The sequence below is a fragment of the Apteryx rowi genome, unplaced genomic scaffold (assembly GCF_003343035.1).
Source record: "Apteryx rowi isolate R43461 unplaced genomic scaffold, aptRow1 scaffold_427, whole genome shotgun sequence".
In the NCBI taxonomy this organism is placed as follows: domain Eukaryota; kingdom Metazoa; phylum Chordata; class Aves; order Apterygiformes; family Apterygidae; genus Apteryx; species Apteryx rowi.
Genome location: NW_020450680.1, coordinates 651,459 through 666,110, shown reverse-complemented (window position 1 = coordinate 666,110; position 14,652 = coordinate 651,459). Strand labels below are relative to the sequence as shown.

Sequence of the window (14,652 nt, the reverse complement as noted above, 5' to 3'; positions counted from 1 at the left end):
TATCAGCACACTTTTGTTCAACATACTTTTCCTTCACAGCTTGGGTGAGTAGTTCTCCCAGGCACCACAGATGTTCTCCTCCTGCCACCAAAAACAAACCTAGGCATCTATACCACAAATGTCTGGTCAGCAACCAGTTGCTGTCTACTCTTCCGTTAAACGTGAAAGATTGTCCTTGCTTTTCACCCTGGGAGTCCATGGTCACACTTTAGCAGATCTCCATTTTAATGTGTAGCTTAKAGCTAGCATTTTATTTCCTTTCCTCAAAGGGAAAACATTTGCTTTCTTAATTTCTAACTTCTGCCTCTATAAATTTCTCGCTACAGACTTCAGCAGTTTTCCAGGGTTGATGACACAAGACTCTACCTGATTAACCTTGGCTGTGCATAAGCTGATCGAATTTATTGTCAGCATTGCCAGGATTTCCTGGAACTAGTCTTGATCCATGTGCTGAGCTGCCTGATTACACTACTTGCTCTGAACTTGCTTTCAGTGGAGACAGGCACTACTCCCAGTGTCTGTGTCAGCAGACTGTTTAAATATCCTATTGGTGAAGTCTCTGGGATTATTTGCTTAAGCATGGTCCAAGGCATAATTTAAGTCCCTGATTCAGCAAAACTCACAAGCACCTGAAACTCGTGCTGAAGTTAGCAGAGCTTTAGCACATACACCAAAGGACTATACCAAATCACAACCATGGTGACTAATACACGGGGGGAGGGAGAGAGGGAGGGAGAGGCAGGATTTTAGGCCAATTCAGTGAACCACAACCATTAAATCTAAAGCTGGAAAACAGAAAACATTCCTTGAACTCTTTGAAGTGGTGGACTTCCCCCTCATATCTACATGTTAAAGCACCCAAAGAATCAGTTTCAGGTTTGAAATATCAATTTAATTTCTTTTTGCTGAGTTATAAAAGGATAAATACCTTCAACTTGAACATACAGTTCTTACGGTTTTTGCTAGAACTAGCTGCTTCATGCCACGTTATTTACAGGGTGATCCAGAGGGAAAAAAAAGTTATGATTCAGCAAAACACCTCATCACATGCTTAACTTTTAAGTTAACATATAAATCCATTCCTGTTCTTTAAAGTTCTTAACAATTTATTTATTTATTTATTTATTGCTTAGTAAGAGCCCAAATGCACTCAATTCCTTATGAAATCATGGCCTAACTATGGTTAAGTGATGCATGTGAGAAAGAGAGAAAGAGGTGGTAGGGCATAACATCAGGCTTCATTCCAATTAGTCACCAGCCATACTAGCTCTAGCTATAAAAAAGTAATTTAAACTTATATTACATTCATGCCTTAGGGACCTCTTTTCTATTTGGATTCACTATTATCAGCATTAAACATCTCTTCCAAAAACATTCAGTTGTGTTACTCAATATAACTGAAAGTTATATATGAAAGTTATATATGAAAGTAAATGTCAATAGTGCTTTTAGCTGTCAGACAGTGGGCTTTATATCTGTGTCTTTTACAACACATGGGCAGCTTTAGTTGACCAGATTTAGTACTCCCCCATGAAAAATTACTTGAGAAAAAGCTGAAATACTTGCAGATAGATCTGTAACACACACAAACGACTACAAAGTGATCCAACCTCTGCCATCATTATCTGTTGATAAGGCACAAACAGTGCTGTACAAAAATACAGGTTTGCTCTACCCCCCATGTTCCCTCCACCTCGTACTTGACAGAAGATAACTTTTGTATTGGTGGATTTAGGCATTACTCAGTCAAAGCAGGGCTGCAGCGCGATTATACTGTTCCTGTGCCAGTGCTTTCTATTATTGTCAGCTGCAAGAGCATGAAACTTCACAGTCAAAAATGGATCTGTTGCACAGATCAGTGGAAGTAGTAAGAGAGCAGATGGAAAAATTCCCACGTCATCTTGTTCCCATGTCATCTTGTAACACACTTAGGCTAAGTCCACACAAGAAAGATTTGCCAGCATAACCATATTTTAGTGCAAAGACAAGCACACCCTACTGATCCTTTTTTCTTTTTTCTACAGGCAAAACCTCTGAAGAGCTGCAGTTGCTGTGACCATAGACAGCTTTCACAGCTTGGCTCAGCTGTCTGAGGATGTTGTGTAGTTCCAGCAGCAATTCCTGCCATCTGCCTTAGACTGCATCTACACTTGGGGGCTTTGGCAATGCAGCTGTTACCACAGAGGCCTGGCTGAAAAGAGGCGGCTTCATAGGCAAGGAATGAGCTAAGTTCTTTTGTGGTCTTCATCTCCCAGACATCCAAGCACTTCATCACATCCAGCAGTGAGCCACACTGCCTTATTGTGGGAGAGGAGTATTAGCATCCTCATTTACAAAGGGATAGCTTAGCATCAAAAAAAGAAAAAAAGAAAAAAAAGACACAATTGTGGTTGTACCAGACAATGTTTCATTGATCTCTTTTTAATTACAGGGCTCTTTTTCCTCCCACCTGTTCCCCACTGGCACATTCACTGCTGACATGTCAATCCTTACTAACAGAACTGCAGCAAGTTTCCCAGACTTAGAAACTGATCTTCTGGCCTGGCTGATCCTGTGTGGTGAAGAACAGTTGAGAAATTATATGCACTGAATGTTATATTTCAGTATTTAACACTTCTTTGGATCAGCTGAATGCCCACTAACATTATCAAATCAAAGAAAGTAAATTGCAAGAGTACTACTGTGTTTGGCAGCGTTGGCCAAATCTTGTCAGCTTTTGATACCAGGTTAACCTGAATATCTTCATCAAGGAGTAGTCCAGGTTTGGACAGGATCAAATTTTAAGTATTTTGCAACATTTTCAAGAACACAGCTGGCCTTCAAATAGGAATACAGTCATGGCATGCACAATGGGACCGATAATAGTTGGTCCAGATCCAGGCAGTGATCTAGCAACTCAAAGTTCTCATCATTCTTGCTCTCCTGTTCCTATTTACTGGAGACATTCTCAACAGAAGCACTCCAGCTCTCCAGCTGAGAATTATGATCTGGATGTCTTTGGCTGAAATCACCAATTCAGTATTTAGAAACATGCCTCAGGTGCAAACTGTCAAGGGTACTGAATACCTAGGCAGCGTAATTGCCCTTTTTGTTATAGCTTTAAAATATTTATCCCTTTGCATGTGTTCTTCCACAAAAAGGGTTGGTCTTCAAAAAGCCCAGTATTATTTTATTGAAAATACCTTAGTAAATTTCATCCTTGAAAGAAATCTATATCATATATCACATATCATAAATTACTGAATGCAAAGAATTTCTGTGACATGCAGGAAAAAAATAGTTATGTACTAGAAATTTAGAAGCTGGACAGAGGCATGGGCTAAACCTTTGACAAGGAGCAAAAAAATCAGCAGACTTTCCTGCTCCCTGTGTATTCAAAAGACACACAGAGATTGCCTACCAAAGAGAAAAGAGAAAAATTCTTCCAACTTTTGTTTCGATACAAACGTTTTAGAGCTAGATTTCTTCAGTTGAGATGGTCAGCCAGCTGAAATAAGAAATTTGACCTAGGGCACGTCCCTTGTTGTGGAGAACAAAGTCAATCACCACTTTAAAGTCATTCAGCTGCTGACTCATCTTCTCTCCCAAACATGCACAGATATACCATGAGAAAATACTGCAGCAACTAACCACAAGAGATTTGGGGGTTAGCAGCTGTTAGCAAACCAAACCCTGCTCTGCAATTGTGGATCTGAAAATGTATAGGTTTGACTGAAAAGTGATCAAGTCTCCCATGCATTACGGTGCTGCTAAATTGCATCATCTTTGATCTAGTGCCTTATCCACACTACTGGGACTAACATTTTTTGAGAAAAGGATGACACAGCCCTAATAGCTCTGTATTTTCCAAGTATGAGAATCTATCAGCTCAGTTTCTTTCAGATATATTCATTCCTGTAGGGTAGATGGAATATTTTCTTTCACTATTTAACAGTAGGGGGCATATTCAGTGTATGCCAACAAAGTTTAATGAAATCAGTGAAGTAGCACTGATTTGCAGTAATTGAGAGTCCAACCATGTGTTCCGATGCCAAAGAATCTGGATTTTTAAAGGCTGTTATTGCCTGCCTTTTGGGGAAGGTGGGGGAGTCAAAGTCCATTTGTTTTGTGGAAAGGGATTTTATCTAGAATATCAGGAACAGAGCACCTGTACAGAAGTTAAAAGGCCCTGATATTTTTCTTTCTCCCTTTTTTACTGACAGCGTATTTTTTCTTTCTGCTCTTTTCCTGTTGTGCAGGCTGTTCCCACCACACTGAAGTTAAAACGTAGCTAGTGTTTGGACACATCTTGTGAAGTGGTTTTGTTCTAAGTGACTATTAGATGCAAATATCAGAAGGCCTTTGGGTACTGCATGCTGTATTAACAGAACCGTAATACTGGCACTAGGATTGGCAGAGTGTAGCTAAGTAGTATTCATTTAAATGTATGTGCTAAGAGCAATTTTTGCAAGCTAGTTGCAACTGAATAATTGAAATCTGGGGCTAGCATTACTGTGCTTAAATTGTCTTTAGTCCATTGAGGAGGATCAGTGGAGAAATTAACTGATTTGTCACTTCCATTTTGAGCAAAATAAAGCTGACAGAAAAGAGAACAGTAGAAGGAAGGAAGAATAAGTCATTTTTGACATCTACTAACATTACATTCTGTAGAACTGCCATGATTTGATAGGCATGCAGGAAGCGCTCATTGTGTTACTTTTTGAATGGCTTTTGCACATTGCGGATTGGATCTAGGGAATTAAATTTTGTTTAGTTCCTCAATTCTGATCAAGTTGATTCTGATGAAAATGCTCTTCAACTGTTCAAATGGATTGGCTCAGTCTCTTACCCAGAGAAATCAGTTTCTTTTATGCTGCTCTAAGGGAAATTAGGAAAAGGACTTAGATGTTCCATTTGTCCGTTCTATTTGGAGGCAGGTCTAGTCCATCAGAACCTTACTAAAACCAGTGAGCATTTACTTTCCAAGCAGGTTTTACATCACATGCCTCACAAGAAGACAAATTGTCAGCTTGGCAAATGAGGAAACTGAGGGTCAAAAAGGGTGAGAACTCAGGTTTTCAAGAGCAGCTACTGGCTTCAAGGGTCTCAACAAGTCTCTCTCCTGGAAAGAGGGATTTTAACAACATTCTGCAGGAACAGTGCATCCATACCATTTCCCAAGAAAGCACTCTAACATCAGTGTACTACACAGGTTAAACAAGGGAGGTGTTCACTTTCTGTGTATTAATAGAAACCTGTAACTGCTGTTGTGTTTTGTACTGAACTCAGTATTCTGAGTGTGATATGTATTCTTAAAGCACAGTTACAATATCAAGCCTTTAATGTAATTCAGGCATATAGATGCCGCACATTTCAAACGTGATTGACATGAGAACAACCATGCGACTCAGGTCTGCCATGACGGCAGTATTTCTGGGCACATGCAGTGATCAAATACAAGCTCAAGAGACTAGACAAAGATGTTGAGAGCCGCAATCTCAGTCATCCAAGTTCCTCTGAAGTCCATTCATACAGCTGGATGCTGGTAACAGACTAAAATCATAAAGTATGCTAGATGAGCTCTAGGCCTTCCAACTCCTTTCTCTTTCCCATTCCTTCCCCACACATAAGGTCCATGCTCTTGCCTTCCACCATCACCATTCTCAGCTCTTTTTTTCTATATACAAATATTTTGACTATGCCAGCTTATGAATGCTTAAGAGTCAAAAGAATTATGACACTGTTTTTACTCAAGCCAAGCTTCAAATCTGCTGTAAGGTTTACCACTAAGGTAACAGAAAGTGCAGGGAAAGAGTACTTAGGAGTGATTTGGGAAGTATAAATATTGCAGATACATGGCAAAAATCCAAAGAAGATAGCTGAATTGACATGTCCTATAGAAACCAGTGACATAGCTATTTATTGTGCAGATATATGAAAGACTACCATAGGAGTCTTAGTAATGTCAGACACAAAAACTTGTTAACTAGACAAGTGGGTTCCTGTGTTTCATTAAAGTCAATATACACCTTTAAACACATTTGCTTAAAGCTACTGGAAAGAACAATCCCGTTAAAACATTTTGCCAGCTCTACGAAAAAAGACAGAAGGCTCAGAAGCCATATTTTTAAGCCTATGCAAAACTATCAAAATTGGTATTACTGCTGTAAGGCAGAGGTAAGGAAGTGAGGGTGAACAAGATTTCAAGCACCTTTGCAAGCCAAACACATATTAGTATTACTCAATAATTATAATACCAAAAAAACCCCAACCCAAAGAAACAGAGTCTTACTTCCACTGCTGAGCCATGATGTTTGTGTATACCCTTCTCCTATGGATGCACTGTGGATGCAATGATGTCAGATCACAATTCTGAAAGAGATAAACAAAGTTGGTTTTCCATCTTATCTATTCCTACAGTTCTTCCCCCCCTTACCTCCCAGGAGGAAAGTTAAGAACTCCCCCCCCCCCTTTTTTTTTTTTTTTTTACAGCCTAGATGCTGTGTCATCCACTACTAGCAGGATCTAGGCCATTAAGAGAGTCTAAATGTTTTGAGAACACTTTTAGAATCCACTTCCCCTCATTTTCCAGTCAGCCCATGTATATAGTGGATAGTTAACCACATCCAGGTCAAGATCTCCTAGTCAGGCTGTTACTGTCCGAGTGCTGCGCACAGCAAGCTTTGTCAGGACAAAGAAGTCCCTTACCACCCAACACTTCTGCCCTCAGTGAAAGTTAGGGCAGATGCTTTACTCCCAGCATTGGGGACTATCTCTCAATATACACACAGCAGATACACTACACTACACACTTCTCTCTCTAGGAAAGCACTTTATAACTCTTATGTGCCCAATTATATGCTGATGACAAGACCTAGAAAAAACTAGTGATTGATGATCAAATTGAGGTGGAAGTTACCTTCTTCCTTTGAAGTTACTTGCAGAAATACAGAAATGGAAAAGATCAGCCAGATCCATCAGCTGCCTCTACAATTCTTGCATTTTATTCCATTATTCTGAACTTCCAGCATGATGGAATCTGAAAACTTTCTCTCTATTAGCACAGATGTCTTGTTATAAATGCTGAAATTAAGTTCTGGTAATGTTATTGTCAATTTTTCTGCAACTAATTTGTGTTTAATATTTGCATACACATTTTTCTTTAGCTGTTTGCTACGAAAATATTTATTGGGATTGAAAGTTTAACATAGTAAATCAAACACTTAACATTCACTGGACTTCAAACAGATATAAAATATCTTACAAAACTTTTTTTAATGGAATTACACAAAGCAAATGCACAGGGTTTGTCTGTTTCTACACTGAAGCCCAAGCCAAAACCAAAAAAACCCCCCAAAAGATCACAAGAAAGGTATGATAAACTGCATTCTGTCATTGTTGCACTGCTATGTAATAAGCCCTTTTTACAAACATTTATTTAGTGTTAAAAAAATCATTTAATGTATTCCATCTAACAGAACTATTGGATTAACAGCTGATTTTAACTGACTTTACATCATGAAATTCTATTAATAGAGGTACCTTAGTCACTTAGTTTAAAATATGGAGAATAGAGATAGAAAAAAATTAACCTTTAGTAGTCTTTAATATAAAATGCACTAAATCTTCCAAAATAAGAATATTATGACACACTAGTGCCAATTTATGCTGACAAAAGCTGATATCAGCTTCTTTCTAACTAAAATTCATTTCACAAAACCTTTATATATTACATGAATATTCAAGTAAACTATTTAAAAATATTTAAAAACACAAAAGCTGAATTATACAGTGTTTCAGAGGGACAGTTAATTTGGGAAAGCTGTCATTTCCAACTATATATATTTATAGATATATTTTTTTCTTATTTTTAAGACCATTATGATACTACCTGATATTGCAAGAAATCCTTGTCATCAATATTTGATATTTTTCAATGTATAACTTCAAAAAATAAAATGATAAGGATTTAATACATCACTGTGTACTTGTTCATCACTACTTCTGTGTATTGCGTGATATGGAATCACGCTACTGGCTTCCCTTTGTAAAGTGCTGAGCAACAGCCAAATTCCGTCAGATTTAACTGGAGTCGATGGTGCTCAGTGTCTTGCAAGAATCACAATTAGACTGCTATAATCAAACAATAATAGCAAAAACAAACTTGGCTGAGTAGTGCGTTTGCCAGTGTCAAATCTCTAGCAAAACCCTGAAAGACTAACATCACTTTTCCTGCAGGCCTCATTCTTTATATCTGTCAGCTGCAAAGACATTATGATATTTTATTAATGATTCAAACACTGGACATCTCCTCTGGTTGAAGGCAAGCTGCTCACTAGTTTTGGTCAAGTGGCTTTTGGGAAACTTTCAGAGCAAAATAACCCAACAACAGGAAATTTGAATGAAAAATGTAGATCATGCACAGTTATATTACTGCAAGAATTGAGTAAGACATGCAAGACAAAGAAAGTCAGAACATACCAAAGTAGCAATGGTTAAGAAGTTAGTAAAGTTTTCACAGTGTTTCATACAGCCTTTTACTTTAACACAAGTGCATCACTTACCACCACTATTGCTCAGACATTTTAAACATCTCTTGGCCATGCAGATCAGTTTGAGAAGAAAACACAGCAAATTACACTTCTTAGGCATTTTTAGACATTAAGTACAGCTTAGAATTTTATTTTTATATTCAGACTTGTCAAACAGGTGTTTTGAAGCTATCACCGTTCTAAGTGTTGGGCTTTAACATTCCTTCCAATTGTGTTGGATCCTGAGAGGTAAATGCCCAGAGAACCAGCCATATATACAAAGCTAAGCTTTGTTCAAACAGGCAAATTCTTACATAAACAGAAGGTGTAGGAAATTTCTTATTGGCACTCCTAAATTTCTGCCTTCTTAACCTTGAGAAGGTCCTAACCATAAGATGGCTGAATTTTATTCAGTTGTTCACTTACATCTTCACCTCCTGGAAACATTACTCTACCTGGGTGATTTATGAAGAAGTAGAACTAGACTCGAGAACACCACTGACTTTTTTTTCCTCTGTCCTAAGAGCAAAATACACATTTTTTCCCCACTTCGCAAATTCTATTTGACGCCACATCACCACCACTCAACATTAACTCATAAAACAGAGACTTACTCCACTGGTCAGACACAGCAGGGGAAGAATGTCTAGAGGGTAAGTGGGAGGCTCTTTATCAGATATAATTGCTTGCTCAAAAGGAGAGAATCCAGCTTCCCCTTAGCTATTCTTTCATAAATTAATAATTTGTTAAAATCATAATCACAAGAATTGTAGCTATTACGCAAAATTCAAGTTTTTAAAAAAACAAGAATAAATTAGTTACAGCCTTGTAAACAATAGTTCATTTATGTAACATACTTGGGGAAAAAAAAAAGTTCCTCTATGTAATAAATCAGACAGTACAAGGCACACATCACACTTAAGAATCCAAAGTGATAAAACCAGCAGATGCCTTCACCTTCTTTGCTCGCTGGTGTAATTGTGCTATAGACAATGTAGAAATATGTATAATTTTGTTCTTACAGTCATTTGAAAGTGTTTCATGACTGTGCTTTTTCTGGTAGAATATTTGTGCTATTTTACAGTACAGTATGATTTGAAGCTCTTGGAATGAATCTTCTCAAATATTTTCCACAAAGCTGCCAGGAAAAAGGCCGGTTTTTCCATTTCGTTGCAGCGTGCCTTTGAACCAGCCATCCTCACGTTTTTTGTGTACAAAAACAATGTCACCTTCCTTAAGTTCAAGTTCTGCTTCACTCTGAGGAGGATAGGATACCACAACCCTGTACCTGCATAATAAATAAATAAATAAATAAATAGAAGAACAAAGTTCTTAGTTTAGGTTTTTTACCAATGCTTGTAAAAAAAAATAATAAAAAAAATCCTGCACATGTTAAAACTTATGAGAAAACGAAATTGCCTAGAACTGTTTGCTGAGTTTGTAACAACTGAAGTTAAATACATCTTGAACAGAAGATAACAATAGTAACATAAAAAATTTAAGTCAAGCATATGTATCTCATATCACAGTTTTCACAGATATTTTTGTAAAAATACATATATTAAGAGGTTAAGTAATAGGAGAAAATTGTAAACACATTTTTGGATATAAAGTTGCGGACTCTTCCAGGCAGCATGACACAGCAATAATCAAAGCATTCACAAGAGTAACTAGGCATAACTTTATGACTGTAGGTTTAATATGATATTATGCCAGGGAGGGCTCTTGAGGAAAGGCATAGAACAACAAAGTGGCTAACAAAACCTGTTCATCTGCACTGTTGTTTTTTAAGATTGCTTTTGTTTATGTAAGAAGCTTTTCAGGATACAAAGAATACCATCTTATTCAGCTCAATTTGCGTGCTGCTGTACTTCACACCTTTAAACCACGTCTTTCTGCTTTTGCTATGACAAGCACCTAATTTTATATTGCATTTTTACAAATTCTATTTGCCCAACTATGGGTGATCAGATCCAGGCTCAATTCACACAGCCTTCCATTCGTATCACTCTCTATCAGCTACAGAACAAAACTATTTTTCTATTACCTATAACATACTGTCAACATTACAAATTTCTTGCAGGGTAAATAGCTTATGCTTCAGCGCAGAAGTTCATTGCCAGGTCCTTGAAAAAATTAATCACATTTGCTAAGCATGACTTACATTTTGAAAAAACATGTTTATTCCTACATATTCCAGTCTTTCCAAAGACATGCCTGTTTATCTCCTTATTCAGTACATGTAAATATTTTCAGATTTGCAGGTCTTTCTTGGTCACCTCATCTATAAATATCTCTTACATGCATTTAATATATGCAGACTGTATTTTCTCCTTTACATTTGCTTTGACTATCTTAAGGTATCTTATTAATTTTAAAAGTATCCTAACTGTTTGTAATCAGTTAGCGATAAAATATTAACATTATAAAAATACTTAAGCTTCCCAGAAACATCCATTGGATCTGCCACCAGTTCTTTCCCCATATTCCTAATGGGTCTGCTGTATCCCACAGTGCTCTCATAATCTGCATTTGCGAAATGATTTCTTTTGGTCTGTCTTCACATTTCTCCATTCTGCTTTTCATTTTTAATACTCACATTTCTGGTAGTTTTCAATAACATGAAAAAGAATACATCCTTCTTTTTCCTCCCATTCTTCATTGCTTCTGTTTCACTAGACACAAAATATTGATTTTCTTCCCAGCTACGTGTAGCTGATTTTTAGACAATTTTATTTGTGCTTCTCCTGTCTTGTTCTATGAACCACTTGTTTGATCACCAAATGGAGAAAAGTATCACATTCTCACATGCAGACAACAGGCATAAATAGTTGGAATTACTGTTATTATATAAGTTAAATTCATATTCATTATTCAACTTTTTCTTTTAGGGTTTTTCTTTTAAACTCTGAATTTTTACCATTCCTTGTCAGCTCACCTGCATCCTGCTGCTCTGCAACTCTCTGATCTGCTGACTAGGTGTCTTGACTCCTACAGATAATGAGCCCCCGTCCAGGGTAGACTCATTCTCAACAGCATTCAGCACTGCCAGATCTCGTAAAAAACTGTTGTCCTCTAAAACCACTGGCCTGCTCACTGATGTCACACAAGTCATTTTGTGGTGGATAAAATGACGTGGAACCACTTTTATCACAGAACAAGATTACTGCTGTCCTTCACTGTAACTGGATAAAAGACTCTACTTGAATTATAATTTAGGATATGCAGTGATGTGTATTTAGGTTCAACATCAGGTCTTTATCACCATTGTGGAGTGCTGGGAAGTTTATTATTACAGTGCTGTATATTTACAATAAAACTTAAAGCTATTTAACCAATGCTTTCCTTTAAAAAGAAGTGAAAAAACTTAGATTTTGCAAAGACTACTTGAAACAGTATTCTATCTCTTGTTGCCATAAAAAAACCCATCTCTCAGATGATCAAATTACTTTGTATTCATAGCATAACATGGCTCCTCCAGGAGCTGCAGGGAATTGTGGCTGTCTGTCTTTTTAGTGACAAGACAGCAATCCTTAGCCCTGTCAGCACTGTGTCAGTATGAGAGAGCACAACGTCGTAAGACAACTTGTGCCTCAGCTGGGGAATTGGAAGAAATGACCGGACACTTATCATGAAGTCTCAGGCGAGCTAACGCATTTCATGAGAGGACAGGAATTCCTGAGCTCTGCTCCCAGCTGCCTTGAAACTCCTCTGTTCCTCCTGTGCAATGAAAATACGAAGGGCTGGGGAGCACTGCGAGCAACCCTGCTCGTTCACTGGGGAAGTCTGAATACAGGGAGGGGAGCTAACGTAGTGGTTTGCTGCACTGAAAACCTGCAATACAGCGGGAGGGAGTATCATCATCTTCCCTTCCTTTAGAGGAAAGGCTACCGGTATCAAAGTATTTACTTGCAAATCCATAGCACAAAGAGGTAATGTGCTACCAAATGTGTCGGTCCACTTGTTCTGCATGATTTGAAGCTAGCTCTTCAAATGATTTGATTTTTACCTCTTATTTTCTGTAGAACAGATAGGAAATATCTCACTCTACAGAAAACTTGTGATTCTAGTGAACGGAAAAACAGTGGAATTAGAATAAGAATTTGTTATTTCACCTTAAAGAAAGCCAGGACTTTATGGAAAACTCAGTATCAAAAAATGAGAACATTTTCAAGTGCTTCTCAGTATTGAGTCAGGTACTTTGCTCCCATTTCTTACAGAACATCAGCAGAACATTACTCCTAAATCCTCTAGTAACCTCTGAAAATAAAACTTGACCACACTAATAATTAGGCTCCAAAGCCAGCGTCAGTGTAGAAAGAGTACTGTTCCTTTTTCAAACAAATTGTAGCCTGTGACTGAAACTGTGATATGAAAGAGCAGAATAATCTCAGCTGGAGACTTCTGTTCTTTACCTTTTTGTTGAACTTATTTTCATGAATATTCTCCTCCGCACCCCCCACTTTTCACTGCACATACTACTGCATCATCAGCATGGTTCTTATTCACTCCTTCTTACAGATCTAATGAAAATTATTAAAATTAGAGCGCAGCTAACAGAGGCAGCGAACAGACGCAGCAGTTTGCGCAGCAGTGTTTGGGCTCTGACTAGAACTTGAGGATCTTGTTGGAAGTTGTGGGCTTTCTGAGGACCCCCGAGGAACTAGCAGGTGATTGCTGTGAACAGGAAAGGGGAAGCTAGGCAAGGACAACTGCAGGAGGCCTTGACTTCTCCTGGGAAAAGCTCCTGGGAAAAGCTCTAGCTAGGAGTGGCTGCTGCTAACGAGCTCTCTTGGTTGCCCCTGGCCAGAGGGAGTTGGGGCCTCTGATCCTGGTGGCCCTTGATTACGGCAGTCAAGCACCCTGTGAGTCAGTGCTAGGGAGAGGCCTATATAAGAGCCAGGCCTAGAGCGCAGCTCCCAGAGCACAGCGAACAGAGGCAGCAGTTTGCGCAGAAGTGCGCGCGAAGGAACCTTCGTTTCTGTTCCCTGTGGTGTACACTTCCTCAAGTATGGTTGTGACACGCCGCACAGCGCGTTCCCCAGTAGCTGTTGGAGTTGCTGTGTCAGAGGCTGCGACCCAGACCGACCTTCTGACAGTAGATGCAGCTCTACAGGTCTCAGGCTGCAGGGAGTGCTTGGGGCCTCTCCGGGAGGCCTGGGCTGGCAGCCAGCTCTCCTGCAGGAGGTGTGCTGCTGTTGACGAGCTGTGTCGTCAGGTAAGGGAGTTACGGGAGGAGGTCAGTAGGCTGCGCAGCATCCGAGAAGCAGAGCAAGAGATAGGGTATTCTCAGAGACTGTGCAGCTTCGGGAGTCCCAACCCCCTGCAGCAGTGGAGTTGCCAGAGGGCTCTGTGCCATGTGAAATGGTACATCATAACACCGTAGAAGAAGGCTGGAAACTGGTCACTGCTCATGGGAGGAGAAAGGCTCCTACTCCTCCCGTAGACTTGCAGCTGAAGAACAGGTTTAGTGCCCTCCAGGATGAGGAGGAGATGGGCATGGCTGCAAGGGAAGTACCTGGGASAACAGACCCTGTGCCCTGCCGGAACGCCCGGATAAAGCGGCGGGTGATTGTTGTGGGGGAYTCCCTGCTGCAGGGGACGGAGGCATCTATCTGCTGACCTGACCTCATGTCTAGAGACGCTTGTGGCCTGTCAGGGGCTCGTGTGAGAGATGTCATGCAAAGACTGCCTAGGCTCGTCCATTCTTCGGACTATTACCCACTGCTGCTCTTTCATGTGGGTGCTAATGACACCAAGGGCAAACTGGAGACCATCAAGCAGGATTTCAGAGCTCTGGGGATGGTGGTCAAGGGTCTGGGAGCCCAGGTCATCTTCTCCTCAATCCTGCCAGTGTGGGGGATGGATGAGAGGAGGAGGAGGAGACGGACTTTCCAAGTTAACGACTGGCTGCACCGCTGGTGTTGGCAACAGGGTTTTGGTTTCTACAACCATGGGACCCTGTTTGAAGATCGACAACTGCTGGGGAGAGATGGGATCCACCTCACGAGGCGGGGCACGCGGGTCTTTGCCAACAGGTTGGCCAACCTGGTAAGGAGGGCTTTAAACTAGGAAAGACGGGGGAAGGGGAGAGTTATAGTGCCAGGGTAGCTGGCAAAAGACAGCTCAAGTCAGGATGCCT

At 39.7% G+C, this 14,652-nt stretch overlaps 1 protein-coding gene across 1 annotated transcript in view; it reads right to left on the bottom strand.

The window, feature by feature from the left end:
* Positions 1-7,134: 7,134 nt before the first annotated feature.
* SH3RF1 (SH3 domain containing ring finger 1) overlaps positions 7,135-14,652 on the bottom strand; it is a 93,872-nt gene continuing 86,354 nt past the window's right edge. The window contains exon 11 of the mRNA XM_026076167.1: positions 7,135-9,798. Coding sequence (XP_025931952.1) covers positions 9,630-9,798 — 169 coding nt within the window. The 3' untranslated portion in view covers positions 7,135-9,629. The remainder of the gene's footprint in view (positions 9,799-14,652) is intronic.